General features: G+C 42.0%; 1 protein-coding gene and 1 long non-coding RNA gene across 2 annotated transcripts in view; both read right to left on the bottom strand.

Moving 5' to 3' along the window:
* plcb1l (phospholipase C beta 1-like) overlaps positions 1-21,256 on the bottom strand; it is a 163,319-nt gene that overhangs the window by 48,997 nt on the left and 93,066 nt on the right. The window contains exons 19-24 of the mRNA XM_082147359.1: positions 17,348-17,472; positions 11,726-11,880; positions 2,408-2,572; positions 2,243-2,342; positions 2,053-2,157; positions 1,819-1,928 (exon numbers count right to left, since the gene is read on the bottom strand). Of these exons, the coding sequence (XP_082003485.1) occupies positions 1,819-1,928; positions 2,053-2,157; positions 2,243-2,342; positions 2,408-2,572; positions 11,726-11,880; positions 17,348-17,472 (760 nt within the window). The remainder of the gene's footprint in view (positions 1-1,818; positions 1,929-2,052; positions 2,158-2,242; positions 2,343-2,407; positions 2,573-11,725; positions 11,881-17,347; positions 17,473-21,256) is intronic.
* LOC309482138 lies at positions 12,786-15,115 on the bottom strand. Its single transcript, XR_014200221.1, has 4 exons — positions 14,881-15,115; positions 14,367-14,460; positions 14,031-14,140; positions 12,786-13,089 (listed from the first exon to the last, which is right to left on the bottom strand). It is a non-coding gene; the product is annotated as an uncharacterized lncRNA (long non-coding RNA).

Raw genomic sequence — 21,256 nt, 5'->3', positions numbered from 1 at the left:
CTGTCAGTTAAACGCACCTGAAATCACTCACTGTCAGTTAAACGCACCTGAAGTCACTCACTCACCGTCAGTTAAACGAGTCACTCACCGTCAGTTAAACGCACCTGAAATCACTCACTGTCAGTTAAACGCACCTGAAATCACTCACTGTCAGTTAAACGCACCTTAAGTCACTCACTCACTTTCAGTTAAGCGCACCTGAAGTCACTCACTGTCAGTTAAACGCACCTGAAGTCACTCACTCACCATCAGTTAAACGCACCTGAAATCACTCACTCACTGTCAGTTAAACGCACCTGAAGTCACTCACTCACCGTCAGTTAAACGCACTTGAAGTCACTCACTCACTGTCATTTAAGCGCACCTGAAGTCACTCACTCACTGTCAGTTAAACGCACCTGAAGTCACTCACCGTCAGTTAAGCGCACCTGAAGTCACTCACCGTCAGTTAAACGCACCTGAAGTCACTCACCGTCAATTAAACGCACCTGAAGTCACTCACTTTCTGAAGTCACTCACTGTCAGTTAAGCGCACCTGAAGTCACTCACCGTCAGTTAAACGCACCTGAAGTCACTCACCGTCAATTAAACGCACCTGAAGTCACTCACTGTCTGAAGTCACTCACAGTCAGTTAAACGCACCTGAAGTCACTCACCGTCAGTTAAACGCACCTGAAGTCACTCACTGTCTGAAGTCACTCACTGTCAAGTTAAACGCACCTGAAGTCACTCACCGTCAATTAAACGCACCTGAAGTCACTCACCGTCAATTAAACGCACCTGAAGTCACTCACTCACTGTCAGTTAAACGCACCTGAAGTCACTCACTCACCGTCAGTTAAACGCACCTGAAGTCACTCACTCACCGTCAGTTAAACGCACCTGAAGTCACTCACTGTCAGTTAAACGCATCTGAAATCACTCACTGTCAGTTAAACGCACCTGAAGTCACTCACTCACCGTCAGTTAAACGAGTCACTCACCGTCAGTTAAACGCACCTGAAATCACTCACTGTCAGTTAAACGCACCTGAAGTCACTCACTCACCGTCAGTTAAACGAGTCACTCACCGTCAGTTAAACGCACCTGAAGTCACTCACTCACCGTCAGTTAAACGAGTCACTCACCGTCAGTTAAACGCATCTGAAATCACTCACTGTCAGTTAAACGCACCTGAAGTCACTCACTCACCGTCAGTTAAACGAGTCACTCACCGTCAGTTAAACGCATCTGAAATCACTCACTGTCAGTTAAACGCACCTGAAGTCACTCACTCACCGTCAGTTAAACGAGTCACTTACCGTCAGTTAAACGCACCTGAAATCACTCACTGTCAGTTAAACGCACCTGAAGTCACTCACTCACTGTCAGTTAAACGCACCTGAAGTCACTCACTCACTGTCAGTTAAACGCACCTGAAGTCACTCACTCACTGTCAGTTAAGCGCACCTGAAGTCACTCACTGTCAGTTAAACGCACCTGAAGTCACTCACTCACCATCAGTTAAACGCACCTGAAATCACTCACTCACCGTCAGTTAAACGAGTCACTCACCGTCAGTTAAACGCACCTGAAATCACTCACTGTCAGTTAAACGCACCTGAAATCACTCACTGTCAGTTAAACGCACCTGAAGTCACTCACTCACTTTCAGTTAAGCGCACCTGAAGTCACTCACTGTCAGTTAAACGCACCTGAAGTCACTCACTCACCGTCAGTTAAACGCACCTGAAGTCACTCACTCACTGTCATTTAAGCGCACCTGAAGTCATTCACTGTCAGTTAAACGCACCTGAAGTCATTCACTGCGTCACTCACCTGCTCTCCGTCGGCCTGCTCCTCCTCCTGTGTCAGAGCCGCCAGCTGATTGGCTCTCTGCTCCATCAGACTGACATACAGGATGGGATTGGACAGAGCCTCGATCACATCTGACAACACAAACACAGTCAGGACACAAACTCTGAACTCTTTCAGAAGAACTCATGAGCAGATATGAGTCTTAACGTACAAAAATGAAATGCTACAAACAACCTGTTTATTTGGCTCTTGTACCTGCGAAGGTGTCTGGGACGTAATCCTTGACCTCAGTGTAGACGAACACAGACGACAGCGTCAGCGCTTGGTTCTTCTCGTTCCTCAGACTGATGTAATGATATCCTGCAGCAGAGAGATGCGCTCTTTACCCATCAGCCACTGCACCGCAATGCCGGTTCACATCAAGAGAAACGAAACAGATACTTGCCAGGTCGGATGGCACACACTGGGATGATGCGATGGCCGATACATCTCCCGTTGTCTTCGTACACGGCTATTCTCAGTGACGCGAGTGTGGGAAGAACCACCTGAAACAAACGGCTCATCAAAATCGGACTGTTTGACTGATGATTTAGTGTTTGTTCACACATACTCTTTTGAAGACCATCGGCTCTTCATCCCACACTGGATTGACGGCATTGCTTTGGGAGGTCTTGGTCTTGAACGCTTTCCGTTTGGTGTCCACCGGCAGGCCATACATTTCCACCTCCACGTAAACACAAACTTTCTTATCAGACAGGAACTGAGCGGAGATGATCTGTTAAAGACACGGGAACCTCATCAACACTGTGAGGAAGATCCCAGACATTCACTCTCAATCTGATGGATTCGGCAGAAAATCATGATGCACTGAAATGAATGGATTTAAACGAGTCTTTCGTTTCAGCCAGTGTTCTACAGTCATACTGTATACATATGCAGAAATTACAGCAAATGCCCTCTATCGGTGTGACCTTTCAATAACAGAGACTCGGACAAGTTTTATAAACATTTGTCAAGTACACTGACTACTACTGTATAGAAAGGAATACAGGTAACTAAAAACACTGTTATTAAAGTTTCCAGGCTGAGTACCTCCTAGTGCAAGCTTAAACATTCTAGTTATCCTAGTTAATATCATATTCTCATTGATGTTCAATACTCCCACAGTTCAGATTAATGAACTTAAGATGTAGCTATGGCTTGGGTTTTAGAGAGTTTTTTATGAGGTGGCGTGGCACCCTATGAAGAGATTAGAATCAAGCAAACAACATAATGACAGATAGGTGATTAAGGAACGTAATAATTGTTTTAAGGTATTTAAAAGGGATAGAAATTATTATAATTTTGAGCAATTTAAATCTAAAAGAAATGAGGTAAGAGATTAGATAAAAGAAGCTAAGGAAACTTCTTTAAGGACAAGGTGAACTGAAGCAGGACATTCAAAAACGATGGGGAGTTTTGAATGATTAAGGGTATAGGAGAAAGACCGAGGTCTAAGGCTCTAGAATAGGCCTCAGTGTAGATGGAAGACTGATGTCTGATCAAAAGAAGGTAGCAGACTATTTTAATCGTTTTTTACTACTGTTGCTGAAAAACTGGTAAACGAGCTTCCAGCACGAACTGGGATTTTTAATGATGAATTAGTCAAGGAGTATTATGCAGAATGTGGTGTTATTCCGGGTGGTTTTTCATTTACTAAAGTAAAGGAGAATAATGCTTTTAAGAAGTTAAGGGAACTCAAAAGTAGTACAGCGATAGTGTTTGATAATATTCCAGCGTAGTAAATTAAGGATTCAGCTAAAGTTATTACCCCTATGGTTACTCATATTATAAATCTCTCAATTACACAAGGAAAGGTTCCCAAGGAGTTAGAAAAAGCAAGTGCTGGAAAAGATTATGTATGATCAGGTTGAAGATTATATCTCTAATTTTAATATATTGTATGAGTTTCAATCCGGTTTTAGGAGGATGCACTCTACAGAGACAAAGATATTGTTTTTAATATATCATATAAGAAAATAAATGGATAAAGGCAAGTTAAGCGGGATGATGTTGCTGGATTTGCAAACGGCATTCAATACAATTGATCACAGACTAGTATTGTGCTTCTAAAAGTAAAAGCAATGGGGTTTAGTGATAAGGCCTATGAATGGATCAAGTCTTACCTTGTAAACAAGTGTCAAACAGCGGATTTAAATGGGGTGTTTTCTGATAGTTCTGCAGGGGAGTGTTTTAGGTTCATTATTTTTTCGGCTCTAATGAACTTTTTTATATGCAGGTGATGCAGCAATAATTGTTTCACCAATAGGAAAGAAATATTGAAATGAGTTAAGTAGAGAGATTGAAAGGGTCTTCAAATGGTTTATTAATAATAAGCTTTCTTTACACTTGGGAAAAACGGAATCTATATTATTTGGTTGCTGCTAAATTGAAAAAAAGCTCCAGATTAGAGGTAAAGGTTGAAGATATGATCGTTACATCTTAACAGTGATGCAGGGTTATATTGAAAGCACATTCACAGTTGCTTCTAAACGATGAAAATTTTAGAGAACTTGGTTTTTTAAAAGTTGAAAATATTGAAATTTTTCTTAAATTGGTGTTGCCATTTAAAATAATAAAGCAAAGAGTTCGAAGGTACCTGACAGACTATTATGTTCTTGTGAAAGATGTGCATGGTCTTTCCACAAGGGGGAGCAGCACTGATATTTTTCTTTGTAGATATAGGGCCCTATTTTAACGATCTGAAATGCAAGTGTCAAGCGCAAGTAACTTTGTGGGCGGGTCTTGGCGCTGTTGCTATTTTCCCCGGCGGGATAAATGCCTCTTGCGCCCGGCGCAAATCTAAAAGGGGTTGGTCTGAAGTAGCTTCATTATTCATAGGTGTGGTTTGGGCGTAACGTGAAATAAACCAATCAGAGCGACATCTCACATTCCCTTTAAGAGCAGGCGCGCTTATTCTAAAGCGGATTCCTATTATAACGGCGGATTTGCCAGGCGCGCGCCAGGAGCGGTTCACAGCCGAGGAGACCGACGTTCTCGTCAGGGACATTGGGGATGGAGAAACCCACCCAAATTAACTTCGGTTAAACAGGCCTATGATAATTTGGGTAAATGTGTAAGCTAGATGTATGCTTTTATAATAAATTGTCTGTCTATCTATCTATCTATCTATCTATCTATCTATCTATCTATCTATCGTAATAATGTATGATTTGCAAAAATGAAAACTGCTGCTTCTGTGTAGATGAGAGAATCAAAGTGTATGCGCGTTGTGCACACGCTACATTGATTATGGCCAAGCATGCGCCCTTAAAATAGCATATGAATAACATGCGCAACGCGCCACTGACTTTAAACTAGTTTTTCCTGGTTAGTGGCGCAATTGTTTTCTAAACCTGCAAAATAGCATGAGGGAACGTTTGCGCCGGAACACGCCTCCTCTTTGCGCTGAACCGCCCTGGGGAGCCAGTGGCGCCTCCAGAAATTTTTCATTGGGGTGGCCAGATGGGGCCACTTAAAATCTTGGGGTGGCACACCAAAACTATAAACCATAATTTCAGATTTTTTTTCTACTGTTGTAGTAAACCGGCCTGTAGTAAACTTTTGGAAAGACTTAAGGAAACTCCTACTGATATACTATATGATGGTTTATTGTGTTATATTTAATGTTACTAATGATATAATGTGCATAGACTAATAACAGTACAGTTAACATTTTGAGTTGCACAACAATTCTGTTGTATTTTGCAATTATATTTGGCATAAGGTGTACATTTATTGCAAACAAAACAGTTACTGGGGAAAAGCAGATACTGGCAGATACAAATATATTATATTTATATATTAATGTCAAGAATTCAGAAGTGTATTTGTATAGCCTATACTACAAAGAAATAATATACAATTAAATTATGCTTATTTTAAATGTATTGAGCAGGCTAGGTATAAAAAATATAGGCTTTTAATAATCTTTCAGTGCGCAAAACCATGATAATATGAAACGCTTCAAAACAGAGCGCACAAAGCGCGTATGCGCATCGCGGGTGCAGAATGATGTGCTCAAAGCAACATGGAGTCACAGTGTGCAGCGCTGCGCTGCACAAGTGCGCATTTAAAAGTTCACGGCACAAAGCGAAGAAATGTCGAGCGCACAAATCCTAGTGTAGCCTATATCTGTCCAACAGTTTATTGATCATTTGTTTCACCGTTTTAAATTCCAGTTATTGTGCGTTTGATGCCGATTCATAGTCCTTGTGATGTGTGTGATCTAACAGGCACACGGTGGTGAGTCGTTTAAAAACAGCAACAAACTCCAACAAAATAAAGTCATTTTATGCAAAGCCACAGCCTTTTATCTACAGATAATGCATTATAATGTGAATATATCATATTGGAGAGAGTTTTACCGTGCATGTATGCTGCTGTAACCGGAAGAGGCGCGCGCGCTGTTTGAATACTGAATGGAGAATGATTGACAGCCACAGAGGAGGGAAAACGAGTTTCCGTAAACTTTAATGATGTAAATAGACTTCTGTCCCTCACATTAAGCTATAGAATAACTTCAGATGACTTTGTCACCCAAACTGACGCGGTAGTCTTCTTCGTCTTCTTTCTTAACTTCTTTTGAAATTGTTGACCGACGGGCACGCGCTGAGCGCGCAACAGCGGCATGGACGGAGGGGCGGGGGAGTACTGGCTACTGTGTGCGATCGAAGGTCTAGAGCGGCTTGCCTGCCTGGCTGTGCATTAGGGATGAAATGCATAACTGATGCTACTAAAATTTATACTGGCCAGCGGGGTGGCCAGTGGGGTGGCCAGGAGTCGGCCAGGGCCACCCCCTGGTGGCGCAATTGTGGGGAGCGCAAGTGTATTTCCGAACTTACCGACGTGCTTCTGTGGAGGGAAAAGTCCGCTTTGCGCGGGTGCAAAATAGGAATGATACATGCGTCGCTGTACAAAGTCAATTGCGCTGGGTGCAAGATAGGGCCCATAAGAGTTTAATGGGGATGGATTCCTTTTTATATACTAGTGCTATAGCCTGGTATTATTTACCTTCTTGTATAAAGCAGATCAAAGTTGAAAGAGTTTTTAGAAAGGAAATTTAAAAATGGCTTTTATATCATTCATTTAAAAGGTGATGTATTATGAGATGTTGAATTTGATCGTGATTTCTCTCCATTTATGATCTGTTCTTCTATTTTATAAACAGAGGAACACAATGGAAATAAGCCTTTGGCTGTTTATATTATTCTCAACAGTTTTGAAATGTTGTATGATCAATTCCTTGTACAATTTAAAAAAAAAATCTTGTCTAATCAACCAATTAGACAGACCCCGTAAGCAAACAGATTTTTATGAGCTCTTTGAAATGGTTTGCTGTAAGAGTAGCGTATTTATGGAGAACAAATGTATCATTATGGGTGATTTTAACACCCTTTCTCTTTTACAGCAGTCATTAACCTGTAAATCTATTGCTGACAAAATATCATTCAAGTGTGTCAGTAAACTGAAATTCCTGTATTGCAGGACAGGGCATCTAGAGTTTTCTATCAAGAAAGTATTGGTTGTATCACTGATTCAATGTCATTTCGATTATGCATGTTCTGCTTGGTACTGAGGATTATCAGTTAAACTGATAACTGTTCCCCCCGGACTCATATTGGTAGAGATGCTTTTAAAAGGGTAGGACTGCTGCCAGTACATGTTAGAGTGGAGCAGTTCAAGTTGAATCATATGTATAATGTCATAAATGGCTTTGCTCTCAAATATTTACACTTCCATATAAAAATGGTTCATACACAGCATAATCACAATACTAGGGCCAGTGTCCATTCTTGTAAAGTGCCCAGAGTCAACAATGCAGCCAGAAGTTATTTTTTCTATACAGGTATAACATTGTGGAATAAAAATAATCAGCGTTTAAAAGACGTCTAATAGCCGTCCAAACACAGCCCTGACGTCTAGGCTAAAACAAGGCAAAATCTGGGCTGTCAGTGAAAATTGAATAGACGTCTAAACCAGAGCTAAAGAATAGACTCATAGAACATGCCAAAGAAATGAAAGCAAACACCTTGTAATCACTGTTGACTTTGCTTACTTACATGATGGAATATCATACATCTCGCAAGTTTTTTTTTTTTTTTTTCTATAGTTAACCTAGACAGAGAAATTATGGCTATTGCTTGCTGGGTCACATACTAATATCCAAATTAATACACTTGGAGCAATTAACTTCTCCCATGTGTTTAGAAGATTAGGGTTTATTTATCTACATGATGCTCAATACTGAGGAGTCAAAAACAAACCATATCTGTAAGTTTAAAAGGCCAACAGAATATCACATCTCAATCTTTTGTTCATTACCTCTCTCTGATTGGCACAAGAGTAAAATTGTGGTGCACAAACACATTGGTGTGACCGTCTTATGGATGCATATTCCAATATCTCAAAACAGTAAAATAACCTTTCAAATGAAATGTTCATTTCCAGATTTGTACAGCGAACCAGAGGGAAACTTCCATTTTCTCTATCTGCAAAACTGCAACTGATTAAACCTCGCCATTACATCGTGATCCATGTTTCATACCCATAACGCATGTTGTCTCCTGTTTGAATGGCGGCACGTATTGTTACATCCCTAGTTGGACACTGAAGACTGCTCGTGGATTGATTGCTCCAGTCTGCCTCGCTGTCTTGCTGCCGTGTGGTTTGCGTCTGTAAGCTCCGTATAGCTTTCCATTTTGAATCTCTATTTCCTATCATTCCTTGTTGTTTATATCGCTAAAAAAAAACGCACTAGCCTTCCGCTAGCCTGTTAATCGCCCATCCATGTTTGCCGTCTTTTTTCTCTCGCGCACTCGCGCCTTTTCGAGTCCATCAAACAACTGTGGTGAGTAGGATCAGTCAACAAACACGGTGAGTAGTGTCTTCTCCTATTAATGTCACTTGCACTTCATGTCACATGTATAGCATAGCCTTCTCTGTCAGCGCTGAGGGTTTAACATGTGATAAATGCAGGGAGACAGTCAGGCTGACGGAGAAGATTTCAGAACTACCCAGCAAACACATTTACGTTGTGGCAACGTCTGTGACACGTTGAATTTCTGCTATGGCAACGTCGCTGTCTACGTGCTCGCAACATTGTAACAACGTAGAATTGTAAGACGCGACAGGGCTGTGGCAACCTTGTTGCGAGACATTCAGCAACTGAGAGACGACGTTCTGGCCATTTTTTTTTTTTATGCTAGATATAGATATCCCCCATTTAGAATGCTTCGTGGTTAATTTTGAATTAGTCACATGTTAAAAAATTATATACTTTTTAAATATTGTTTATCCCTATTATTATTTATGGGCCTAACAGTAAATTCATTATAATCAACATCTGCAAGTAAACAGGGAGTGGATTAACGTATACTAGCATGAGCACTAGGCACAACCTTAAGCAATGACCCTGAACGGTGGTTCATTGTCAACATTGTGTCAACGCTGTAACAACCTTCACCACACAACATAGTTATAGCAACCTTTTGGCCATGTTGTTAGAAGGTTGGGTACATTGTGCCAACGTTCTGTGTTTGCTGGGTAGAGACACGCATCCAAACTTTAATCGAGGATAGTAAGAATGCAAGGGCTTTAGATACTGCTTTGGATGTGACTAGCTTAGTGAACTCTTTACATTGTTGGGTTCCGGCTGTAGAGCCCGTGCAGCAGGGCAACTGGGTGACGGTGAGGCGCTATAGTCCCGGGACAAAACACTGCTCTTCCGTTCCGATAACAGCATTAAACAGATTCTCCCCACTCAGTGAAACACCCACTGAGAATTCTGTTGAATGTGCCCTAGTTATTGGCGATTGTATTATACGGAACGTGAAAATAGACACACCAGCCACCATAGTCACATGTTTGCCGGGTGCCAGAGTGCCTGACATCAAAGCAAATTTAAAAGTGCTGGCTAATGCTAATCGTAAATTCTCTAAGATTATTATTTATGTTGGCACTAATGATGTTTAACTCCGCCAGTCGGAGATCACTAAAATTAACGTTAAAGAGGTGTGTGAACTCGCAAGTACGATGTCAGGCACTGTAATTTGCTCTGGCCCCCTTCCTGTTCGCCGGAGTGATGAGATAGTTAGTAGATTGTCCTCACTCAATGGCTGGCTGTCTAAGTGGTGTCCACAAAATAATATAAGGTTAATAGACAATTGGAAAAGTTTTTGGGGCAGACCTGACCTGTTGAAAAGAGATGGTATTCATCCCTCCTGGGATGGTGCTGCTCTTCTCTCTAGTAATATGGCACATAGTCTTAGAGCTCAAACATGACAATCTGGGGCTCAGGTCAGGAAGCAGACAGACTGGCTAAACCGACCGTCTGCTAGCTGTCTCACGTCACCAAGGTCAGATAAATCCCATCACATAGAGCCTCTTTCACCTAGATATCATCATATAGAGACTGTGTCTGTTCCCCGAACTAGGAAATACAAAAAACTCCCAAATAAAACGGGTAAAAATGTAATTGATGTTCAACAAATAAAAAACAAATATAATGTAGATGAACAAATGATAAAGCTTGGGTTGCTGAATATTCGATCCCTTACTTCAAAAGCACTTATTGTTAATGATATGATTACAGACCATAACCTAGATGTGCTGTGTTTGACAGAAACTTGGGTAAAACCAGACAATTACATTACTGTAAATGAGTCCACCCCGCAAGATTACTGCTATAAACACGAGGCTCGTTTAAAAGGAAAAGGGGGAGGTGTTGCTGCAAATCATACTTATCTGACCGTTATCAGTTTGTAGCAGTAAATGAAGAGATGTCATATCGATCACAAGTTCAGTATGGCGTACCACAAGGCTCAGTACTAGGACCGTTGCTGTTCACTCTGTACATGCTATCCTTAGGAGATAATATTAGGAAGCATGGCATTAGTTTTCACTGTTATGCTGATGATACTCAGCTCTATATTTCTTCATGCCCAGACGAAACTTACCAATTCACAAAATTAACGGAATGCATAGCTGATATAAAAAACTAGTCATTTCCTACTACTTAATTCTGAAAAAACTGAGTTTCTATTTATTGGGCAAAAAACCTCTGCACGTATTAACCTAGAATACTGTCTAACAATTGATGGCTGCTCTGTCAAGTCCTCGTCGTCGGTTAGGAACCTGGGTGTGGTCTTTGATACCAATCTTTCATTTGAAGGTCACGTTTCTAGCATCTGTAAAACCGCATTCTTCCATCTTAAAAATATATCTAAATTACGGCATATTACGACATACGACATATCCGGGCCGTATCCAGATCAGATGGTGGACCTGCGCCTGCACATGTCCACGACGCATCCCTGAAGTGCCAGCCTCATCAGCCCTGTGAAGGCCTCATCGACACGACAGTCATCAGCACTGATCCTCAACAAACTCGTCTCCATACCGGCGTGACTCCGACCTCCAACCAGAGGGAACTGGATAATATTCTGAATGTTCTGATCCAATCTGACCTCTGACCTGTAATGCTCCTGAATCATAATCATATATCATATCATAATCACTGTTCGCCCGTTGGCCAGAGGAGAACTGAGCAACTGAGTCTGGTTTCTCCCAAGGTTTTCTCCATTCTGTCACTGATGGAGTTTCGGTTCCTTGCCACTGTTGCCTTGGCTTTTGGCTTGCTTAGTTGGGGACATTTAATATTCAACAATATTATTTATCTGCCTTACTTAAGGTGAACGATGACGCAATTTTCTTCTAGAAACAAACTTTGTTGTATTATTTTCATGTTATCACTGTGAAGCTGCTTTGATACAATCTGTATTGTAAAAAAGCGCTATATAAATAAAGGTGACTTCACTTGACTAGTTAGTCACACACACACTCACTCACTCACTCACTCACTCACTCACTCACTCACTCGCTCACCTACCTTCACAGACAGTGTGTGTGCTACGATCCCGTCGACTGTACTCTGTGTGAACGGGTCAAACTGCTTATCCGTCCGTCTCATGAACTCCGGCTTCAGTCTGTAGCCACATTTCCCGTTGTACTCAAATATTCCCAGATTCAGCTGCATGGGAAGATCTGACGAATACACACACACACACACACAGTGAGTGAGTGTGTGTGTGTGTGTGTGTGTGTGTGTGTGTGTGTGTGTGTGTGTGTGTGTGTGTGTGTGTGTGTGTGTGTGTGTGTGTGTGTGTGTGTGTGTGTGTGTGTGTGTGTGTGTGTGTGTGTGTGTGTGTGTGTGTGTGTGTGTGAGTGTGTGTATGAGTGAGTGAGTGAGTGAGCTGCTCCACCTACAACATCCGAGCTGTAAGAAAGCTTTATACTACGCACTCATACACACTCAGATCACTGTTGGTTTTCCCTGCAGGAGCAGTGTTGGGGGAAACACATTCAAAGTAACTTGAGTTACATAATCAGATCACTTTTTCAAGTAACAAGTAAAGTAACATTACTTTTTCAATTAAGTAACGCTAGTAAATTTTTCACATTTATTGTCTGACAGCTCTCCTGTCCTCATGTTGAGAGAAATAAAGTGAGGGTGTGTGTGTGTGTGTGTGTGTGTGTGTGTGTGTGTGTGTGTGCGGCTGTGTGCTGTGTAAACATGAGGTGTATATTTTAGTTCTAGACTAAATATGAACATGCATTAACTCGTCTCACTTGCACGAAAACATTCTGTATTCCTCAAAATTTATTAAAACAGTAAAATGCAATCTCAGAATTTTAGGCAAAACTTTTATAATTAACTATATTAAATTACACAAATATACTTTGTGTATTTAATCTAACTTTACTGACCAATGTCTTTGCTGCTGACTTTCAATGATCTAATTCAACCATACTAATAAGCAAAAATGACTTTAGATTAGATTTAGAAATAAAAGTGTTGAACTTCCTTCTCCTGTCTCCTATTGCTCTTTAATACAGAATAAAAGCAGCTGAAAGGTTTGTTTGAGCCTCTACTGTACACTACCTCTACTGTACTCTACTGTACACGACCTCTACTGAACTCTACCTCTACTGTACTCTACCTCTACTGTACTCTACCTCTACTGTACTCTACTGTACTCTGCCTCTACTGTACTCTACTGTACTCTACCTATATGGTACTCTACCTCTGCTGTACTCTACCTCTACTGTACTCTACTGTACACTACATCTACTGCACTCTACCTCTACTGTACTGTACTCTACTGTACACTACCTCTACTGTACACTACCTCTACTGTACTCTACCTCTACTGTACTCTACCTTTACTGTACTCAACCTCTACTGTACTCGACCTCTTCTGTACACTACCTCTACTGTACTCTACCTCTACTGTACTCTACTGTACTCTACTGTACACGACCTCTACTGAACTCTACCTCTACTGTACTCTACTGTACTCTGCCTCTACTGTACTCTACTGTACTCTACCTATATGGTACTCTACCGTACACTACATCTACTGCACTCTACCTCTACTGTACTGTACTCTACTGTACACTACATCTACTGTACTCTACCTCTACTGTACACTACCTCTACTGTACTCTACCTCTACTGTACTCGACCTCTACTGTACTCTACTGTACTCTACCTCTACTGCCCGCTACCTCTACTGTACTCTACTGAACTCTACCTCTACTGTACTCTACCTCTACTGCACGCTACCTCTACTGTACTCTACCTCTACTGTACTCTACCTCTACTGTACTCTACTGTACTCTACCTCTACTGTACTCTACCTCTACTGCACGCTACCTCTACTGTACTCTACCTCTACTGTACTCTACTGTACTCTACCTCTACTGTACTCTACCTCTACTGTACTCTACTGTACACTACCTCTACTGTACACTACCTCTACTGTACTCTACTGTACACGACCTCTACTGAACTCTACCTCTACTGTACTCTACCTCTACTGTACTCTACTGTACTCTGCCTCTACTGTACTCTACTGTACTCTACCTATATGGTACTCTACCTCTGCTGTACTCTACCTCTACTGTACTCTACTGTACACTACATCTACTGCACTCTACCTCTACTGTACTGTACTCTACTGCACTCTACCTCTACTGTACTGTACTCTACTGTACACTACATCTACTGCACTCTACCTCTACTGTACTCTACTGCACTCTACCTCTACTGTACTGTACTCTACTGTACACTACATCTACTGTACTCTACCTCTACTGTACACTACATCTACTGCACTCTACCTCTACTGTACTGTACTCTACTGTACACTACATCTACTGTACACTACCTCTACTGTACTCTACTGTACTCTACCTCTACTGTACTCTACCTCTACTGTACTCTACCTCTACTGTGCTCAACCTCTACTGTACTCGACCTCTTCTGTACACTACCTCTACTGTACTCTACTGTACTCTACTGTACACGACCTCTACTGAACTCTACCTCTACTGTACTCTACTGTACTATGCCTCTACTGTACTCTACTGTACTCTACCTCTACTGTACTGTACTCTACTGTACACTACATCTACTGTACTCTACCTCTACTGTACACTACATCTACTGCACTCTACCTCTACTGTACTGTACTCTACTGTACACTACATCTACTGTACACTACCTCTACTGTACACTACCTCTACTGTACTCTACTGTACTCTACCTCTACTGTACTCTACCTCTACTGTGCTCAACCTCTACTGTACTCGACCTCTTCTGTACACTACCTCTACTGTACTCTACTGTACTCTACTGTACACGACCTCTACTGAACTCTACCTCTACTGTACTCTACTGTACTCTGCCTCTACTGTACTCTACTGTACTCTACCTATATGGTACTCTACCTCTGCTGTACTCTACTGTACACTACATCTACTGCACTCTACCTCTACTGTACTGTACTCTACTGTACACTACATCTACTGTACTCTACCTCTACTGTACACTGCCTCTACTGTACTCTACTGTACTCTACTGTACTCTACCTCTACTGCCCGCTACCTCTACTGTACACTACCTCTACTGTACTCTACTGAACTCTACCTCTACTGCACGCTACCTCTACTGTACTCTACCTCTACTGTACTCTACTGTACTCTACCTCTACTGTACTCTACTGTACTCTACCTCTACTGTACTCTACTGTACACTACCTCTACTGTACACTACCTCTACTGTACTCTACTGTACACGACCTCTACTGAACTCTACCTCTACTGTACTCTACCTCTACTGTACTCTACTGTACTCTGCCTCTACTGTACTCTACTGTACTCTACCTATATGGTACTCTACCTCTGCTGTACTCTACCTCTACTGTACTCTACTGTACTCTACCTATATGGTACTCTACCTCTGCTGTACTCTACTGTACTCTACCTCTACTGTACTCTACCTCTACTGTACTCGACCTCTACTGTACTCTACTGTACTCTACCTCTACTGCCCGCTACCTCTACTGCCCGCTACCTCTACTGTACACTACCTTTACTGTACTCTACCTCTACTGTACTCTACTGAACTCTACCTCTACTGTACTCTACCTCTACTGCACGCTACCTCTACTGTACTCTACCCCTACTGTACTCTACTGTACTCGACCTCTACTGTACTCGACCTCTTCTGTACACTACCTCTACTGTACTCTACCTCTACTGTACTCTACTGTACTCGACCTCTACTGTACTCGACCTCTACTGCCCGCTACCTCTACTCTACCTCTACTGTACTCTACCTCTACTGTACTCTACCTCTACTGTACTCGACCTCTACTGCCTGCTACCTCTACTGTACACTACCTCAACTGTACTCTACCTCTACTGTACTCTACTGAACTCTACCTCTACTGTACTCTACCTCTACTGCACGCTACCTCTACTGTACACTACCTCTACTGTACTCTACCTCTACTGCACTCTACCTCTACTACCTCTACTGCAACGGTTCCCAACAGGGGGGTCGCGGCCCACAAGGGGGCCTCAGCGAGCTCTGTGGGGGGTCGCGTCATATTTTGAAAAGTTTTGAGCAATTTGTATTAAATAAAAGTCCTTAACTTTTTTCTGTTCAAAATTTATATAATGAGCGAGTTCATCATGAATCCATTTTCCAAACCGTGTTTTTGTCTTATCCTGAATCACTATGGTACACCTATAATAAGTGATTACATTGGGACTATTTAACACTGGTTCGGATCGCTGCGGAGTAGCCCAGTACCTGCGTGACTCGTCATAGACGCACACAGAGAGAGAAGTAGTTCCGGCTACAATGTTCTTCCGAAAAACGCATTATTCTGTTAATAAACGCATGTTTGTTATCGCTCGCTATAGCGCCAAAAGCCTAAAAAATAAAGCCTCACATTGATAAAGCCTCACAAATAACATGCAAGTATTGAGGCCCCAGACAGAAGTCATTTAGTAATAGCCTATATTCATTCTTTTTTTACCTACACACAAGTGTGAATACTGATATTTTTGTTATTGCATTTAAAATAGGGCAAATTTATAGGCTACTCCTAGGCTTACATTTTTAAATTACAAAGGGCCTACTAATGTTTTTGTTATTGTATTTTCAATATTATAGGCTATTATTTGTGCATAAACATATCTGTTTTTAGTAAACATACCGTTTGTTTGAAAACAACATATTTTGTCATCCTTGCTGCAAGCTTACAAGAGCGAAAATATCATTAAATGTGAAGGGGGGCCCTAATATATTCTCTTGGGAAAAAGGGGGTCTCAGACAAAAAAAGGTTGGGAAACACTGCTCTACTGTACTCTACCTCTACTGTACTCTACCTCTACTGTACTCTACCTCTACTGCACGCTACCTCTACTGCACACTACCTCTACTGCACACTACCTCTACTGCACACTACCTCTACTGCACACTACCTCTACTGTACTCTACCTCTACTGCACACTACCTCTACTGTACTCTACCTCTACTGTACTCTACCTCTACTGCACACTACCTCTACTGCACACTACCTCTACTGCACACTACCTCTACTGTACTCTACCTCTACTACCTCTACTGTACTCTACCTCTACTGTACAGGAGTAACTATGCATTTCCTTCAGCCTGAGGATTATTCATTTAACTTTTGGTGTAAAAGAGCCTTAACATTTACCAAAACAAACAAGCAAGCCCAGCCCAGGTGAGAACAAGTAGCGCAAAAGTAACGTATTGCATTACTTTTCGCATTACGCGAAATTTAATTTTCATTAAAAGTAATAAAGTAACACAATTAGTTACTTTTGGGGGGAGTAACGCAATTTTGTAATGCATTACTTTTAAAAGTAACTTTACCCAACACTGGTCAGGAGAGCGTGACACTCCTGCAATAAAAGCTCATCCTGACAGCCGGCGAATCTCAGGCGTCCTCACTGAGTTAAAGAGGAGCACGACAGATATCAACTTTAGTCAAGCAGGTGATTCACACAGACACACACATCTGAACCAGAAACACACAGACACACACATCTGAGCCAGAAACACACAGACACACACATCTGAGCCAGAAACACACAGACACACACACTGAAGGAACTGAACGCAAGCTACCGATGGTCTGGAAGTTCAGAGCCACGAGCTGACAGCCGGCGTTCCAGAAGACTTGAGGCATGTAGTTCGAGGAGTCGACTCGCGTTCCTTTGGGATAAATTCTGCTCAGCTGTAGTTTATTATACCTGTGTGAAGGAGTTAAGAATCTCTAACAAAGGATAAAATAATATAATGACATTGTTGGTTCGTTGGCCAGAGGAGAACTGAGCGACTAAAGCCCCTTTCACACAGAGATTCCGGAAAATACACGGATAAAGTGACCCGGGATTTGACCCGGGTTCGTTTGATTTTGGTTCATTCACACTGCCAGTGATTTTCCGGAATCAGAGAGTGCGTTCACACACAACCTGTAAAAATGCCGTAAAGACACGTGACATCGATGTGACTTGTAATCTCAGCAGCGTCTTAAGTTTGCTTATGAGCTGCGATCTCTCTCTCGAGAAACCACGCTTGTGCATTTTTTTCTCTGATTCGATCATAAACTTGTGCTTTACGTACCGTTTCACAGCTGGTGAACGATCCCGGCTTCAGCGTCATCACTACGACACGGCATTATTACGGCTTTTGTTCACACAGCGCGCGTTCCGGGACTGAACACGGCAATGTTACTGGGTCCCGACCCGGCATCGATCCCGGCATAAATCCCGGGTCGAGTTTGCGTTCACACAGAAGGCGCTCTGGCAATTTGCCGGCAATTTGCCGGGTTCAAAGCGCTGTGTGAAAGGGGCTTGAGTCTGGTTTCTCTCAAGGGTTTTCCTCCACTCAGTCACTGATGGATTTTTAAGTAATCATAACTAACATTTATTTTTCTTGTTGGAATAACATTCATATGCTTTTGAATCCTACATGTTTCCAAACCTTTTGGTAAAAAAAAAAAAACTCAGTGTGTGTGTGTGTGTGGCTGAATCATGTCTGAATATAACAAAAGGGTAAATTAAACTAGACGGATGTCTAGGTTTATAAAAGTGTGTGACTTTGAGTACAAAATGAATCGATCAGGAGACGTTTAGGGACGTCGATTAGTAGACGACCCAGGTAGACTTAAGTCAGGTGCAAAAGAAGATTCTACCACACACTTCTGGCTTCATTAGAAGAAGAAGAAGAAGAAGCTTTATTTATATAGCGCCTTTCCGTAGCTCAAGGTCGCTTTACATTGTACATTACAATACATTTACACACCCGCACACACATTACAAACACATAAGGACATATATAGTCACATTCTCCAAAATACAGTCTTGAATGTAGCCACAGATGAGATATTACGAAGCGTAAGGGGGAGTGGATTCCATAATTTAGGAGCATTAACACTAAATGACCTTCCACCTACAGTAGACAACTGGAAGCGAGGGATGGACAAGAAACCAAGTTCAGCTGATCTAAGGGACCAGGCAGGGTGGTAAGAGTACAGTAGATCATACAGATATGGAGGTGCAAGACCATTAAATGCCTTAAACGTTAGAAGTAATACCTTAAAGTGAATACGTGATTCTACAGGTAGCCAGTGAAGGTCGTGAAGCAGAGGAGTAACGTCAGAGAACGCATGGTGGAGGAGAGAACTCTTGCTGCTGAGTTTTGAACATACTGTAATCTTGCAATACGTTCTTTGGGCAGACCAAGAAATAGAGCATTGCAATAATCCAGACGTGATGTGATTAATGCATGAATTAAGGTTTCGCATCAGCTAAAGTGGGAGAAGATCGAAGACGTGCAATATTACGAAGATGGAAAAAAGAGTTTTTAACAAGAGAAGAAATACGAGAGCCAAAAGATAGAGTTGAGTCGATTAAGACACCAAGGTTACGAATAGATGACGAAGGCTTAACATGAACAGGTCCATCCTTTTGACTGAGGCAGCAGAGCCAATCACCAATTTCTCCGTTTTTTTATTATTTAATTTGAGGAATTTCAGGGACATTCAATGCTTGATGTCTCTGATACATGCAGAGAGTGAGTCGGGCAGGGATGGCCTATCAGAGCTGGTGGTCAGATGAATTTGAATATCATCAGCATAGCAATGAAATTGAAGTCCATGCCTGCGTATGATGTCACCAAGTGGATATATATAGATGATGAACAATAGTGGGCCAAGAACTGAACCTTGAGGAACACCCTGTGTGAGCGGAGCAGTGGCAGATCTATACCCTTGTGTGGTGATATAGTTACTCTCTGTCGCTGATGTAAGAGATGAGCCAGGAAAGAGCGGATCAGAGAGCCGAGAGATCAGTATTTCATGGCAGACTGTGTCAAATGCAGTGCTTAGATCGAGGAGCATCAAGATGTTTATTAACCCTGAATCCACAGACAAAAGAATGTCGTTAACCACCCGAAGAAGTGAAAGTGAAAGTGAAAGTGACACGTGACGGCCAAGTATGGTAACCCATACTTGGAATTTGACTTCTGCATTTAACCCATCCAAGTTAATGCACACACATTAGGAGCAGAGTAGTGAGTAGTTAACACACACACACACACACTGCAAACGTGGATACACACAGCCAGAGCAGCGGGCAGCCTTTGTGTGGCGCCCGGGGAGCGATTAGGGGTTAGGTGCCTTGCTCAAGGGCACCTCAGTCATTTCCCACCGGTTCTGGAATCGAACCAGCAACCTTTGGGTTACCAGTTCAACTCCCTAACCACTAGGCCATGACTGCCCCTAGTGGAGCAGTCATGCTCCACTAGAGTAGTTTCAGTGCTATGCTCCACTAGAGTAGTTTCAACTACTAGAAGAGTAGTTTCAGTGCTATGAGATGGGCGAAATCCAGACTGAAAAGGTTCAAAAACACCATTAACATCGAAATATGATCGCAATTGCGAAGCCACAACCTTTTCAAGGATTTTGCTTAAGAATGTTCAAATATTGGCCTGTAATTGTCCAAGATTAGATGTTCAAGGCCTGTTTTTTTAAGAATGGGGGTCACCATAGCCATTTTTAATTCTGCTGGGTAAATGGCAGAAGCCAAACTACAGTTTATCATATGTGTTATGAAGTGTGCAACCTCGAGGACACACATCTTAAGCAGAACAGCAGGTGTAGGATCAAGCCGGCATGACGTGGAGATAGACTTCACAACTAGACCACTTACGGCAGCAGGAGTCAGAGTAAAAGCAGACAGTGAGTTGAGCGGGCTGAATCAGAGAACATCAAATGAACATTTGAGTCACTTGTATGAGGGGTGTCTTTAGTGATGGATTCAGTGATTGACTTCAATTTGTCTGAAAAGAATTGGGAAAAGCTATTCATAAGCACCCCAGAGCCCAAAATAACATGTTGTGGTGGATTAGTGAGTTTGTTAACCATAGCAAAGAGTGATGCACATGGAATTCCTAATGGTAGAGGAGAAATGAGAGGATCTTGCAGCGATGAGGGCTGTACGGTAGTTGAGCAAATGTTCTTTAAAAGCCAGAGAGTGCACAATGAGTCCAGTTTTCCTGTATAGTCTTTCTAGGCGGCGACCCTCAGTGTTCATGGTTTGTAGTTCAGGAGTGAAGCAGGGTGAGGCACGAGTAGATGGAGCCAGTCTAGTTTTAACAGGAGCATGCCTCTCAAGTATTTGAGAAAAAGCATTATTGTAAATAGAGCAGATTTCTGACGGACAGTTAGATAGTAAACATTCTGACAAGGTTGAAGCCCTTATTGAAACAGAGAAAGACGATGGATTCACAGAATTGATTTTACGATAGGTGAGCATTTTCTTCAGTGGTGATATAGATGTTGGAAAACTAAAACTGAAGTTTATGAGTTTGTGATCTGAGAAAGCTAAATCAGAGCCACTAACAAGAATATTATACAAGCCAGATGTACATATGAGATCCAGTATATGACCCCCAGTATCATTAGTCGAGGAAACTTAAAATTCAACAGTATTATTGATCTGACTGAACTGACGCTGCTGTAAGAGAACTGAG

The sequence above is a fragment of the Leuciscus leuciscus genome (assembly GCF_965113295.1).
Source record: "Leuciscus leuciscus genome assembly, chromosome: 19".
In the NCBI taxonomy this organism is placed as follows: domain Eukaryota; kingdom Metazoa; phylum Chordata; class Actinopteri; order Cypriniformes; family Leuciscidae; genus Leuciscus; species Leuciscus leuciscus.
This window is presented reverse-complemented; position numbering and strand designations above follow the sequence as displayed.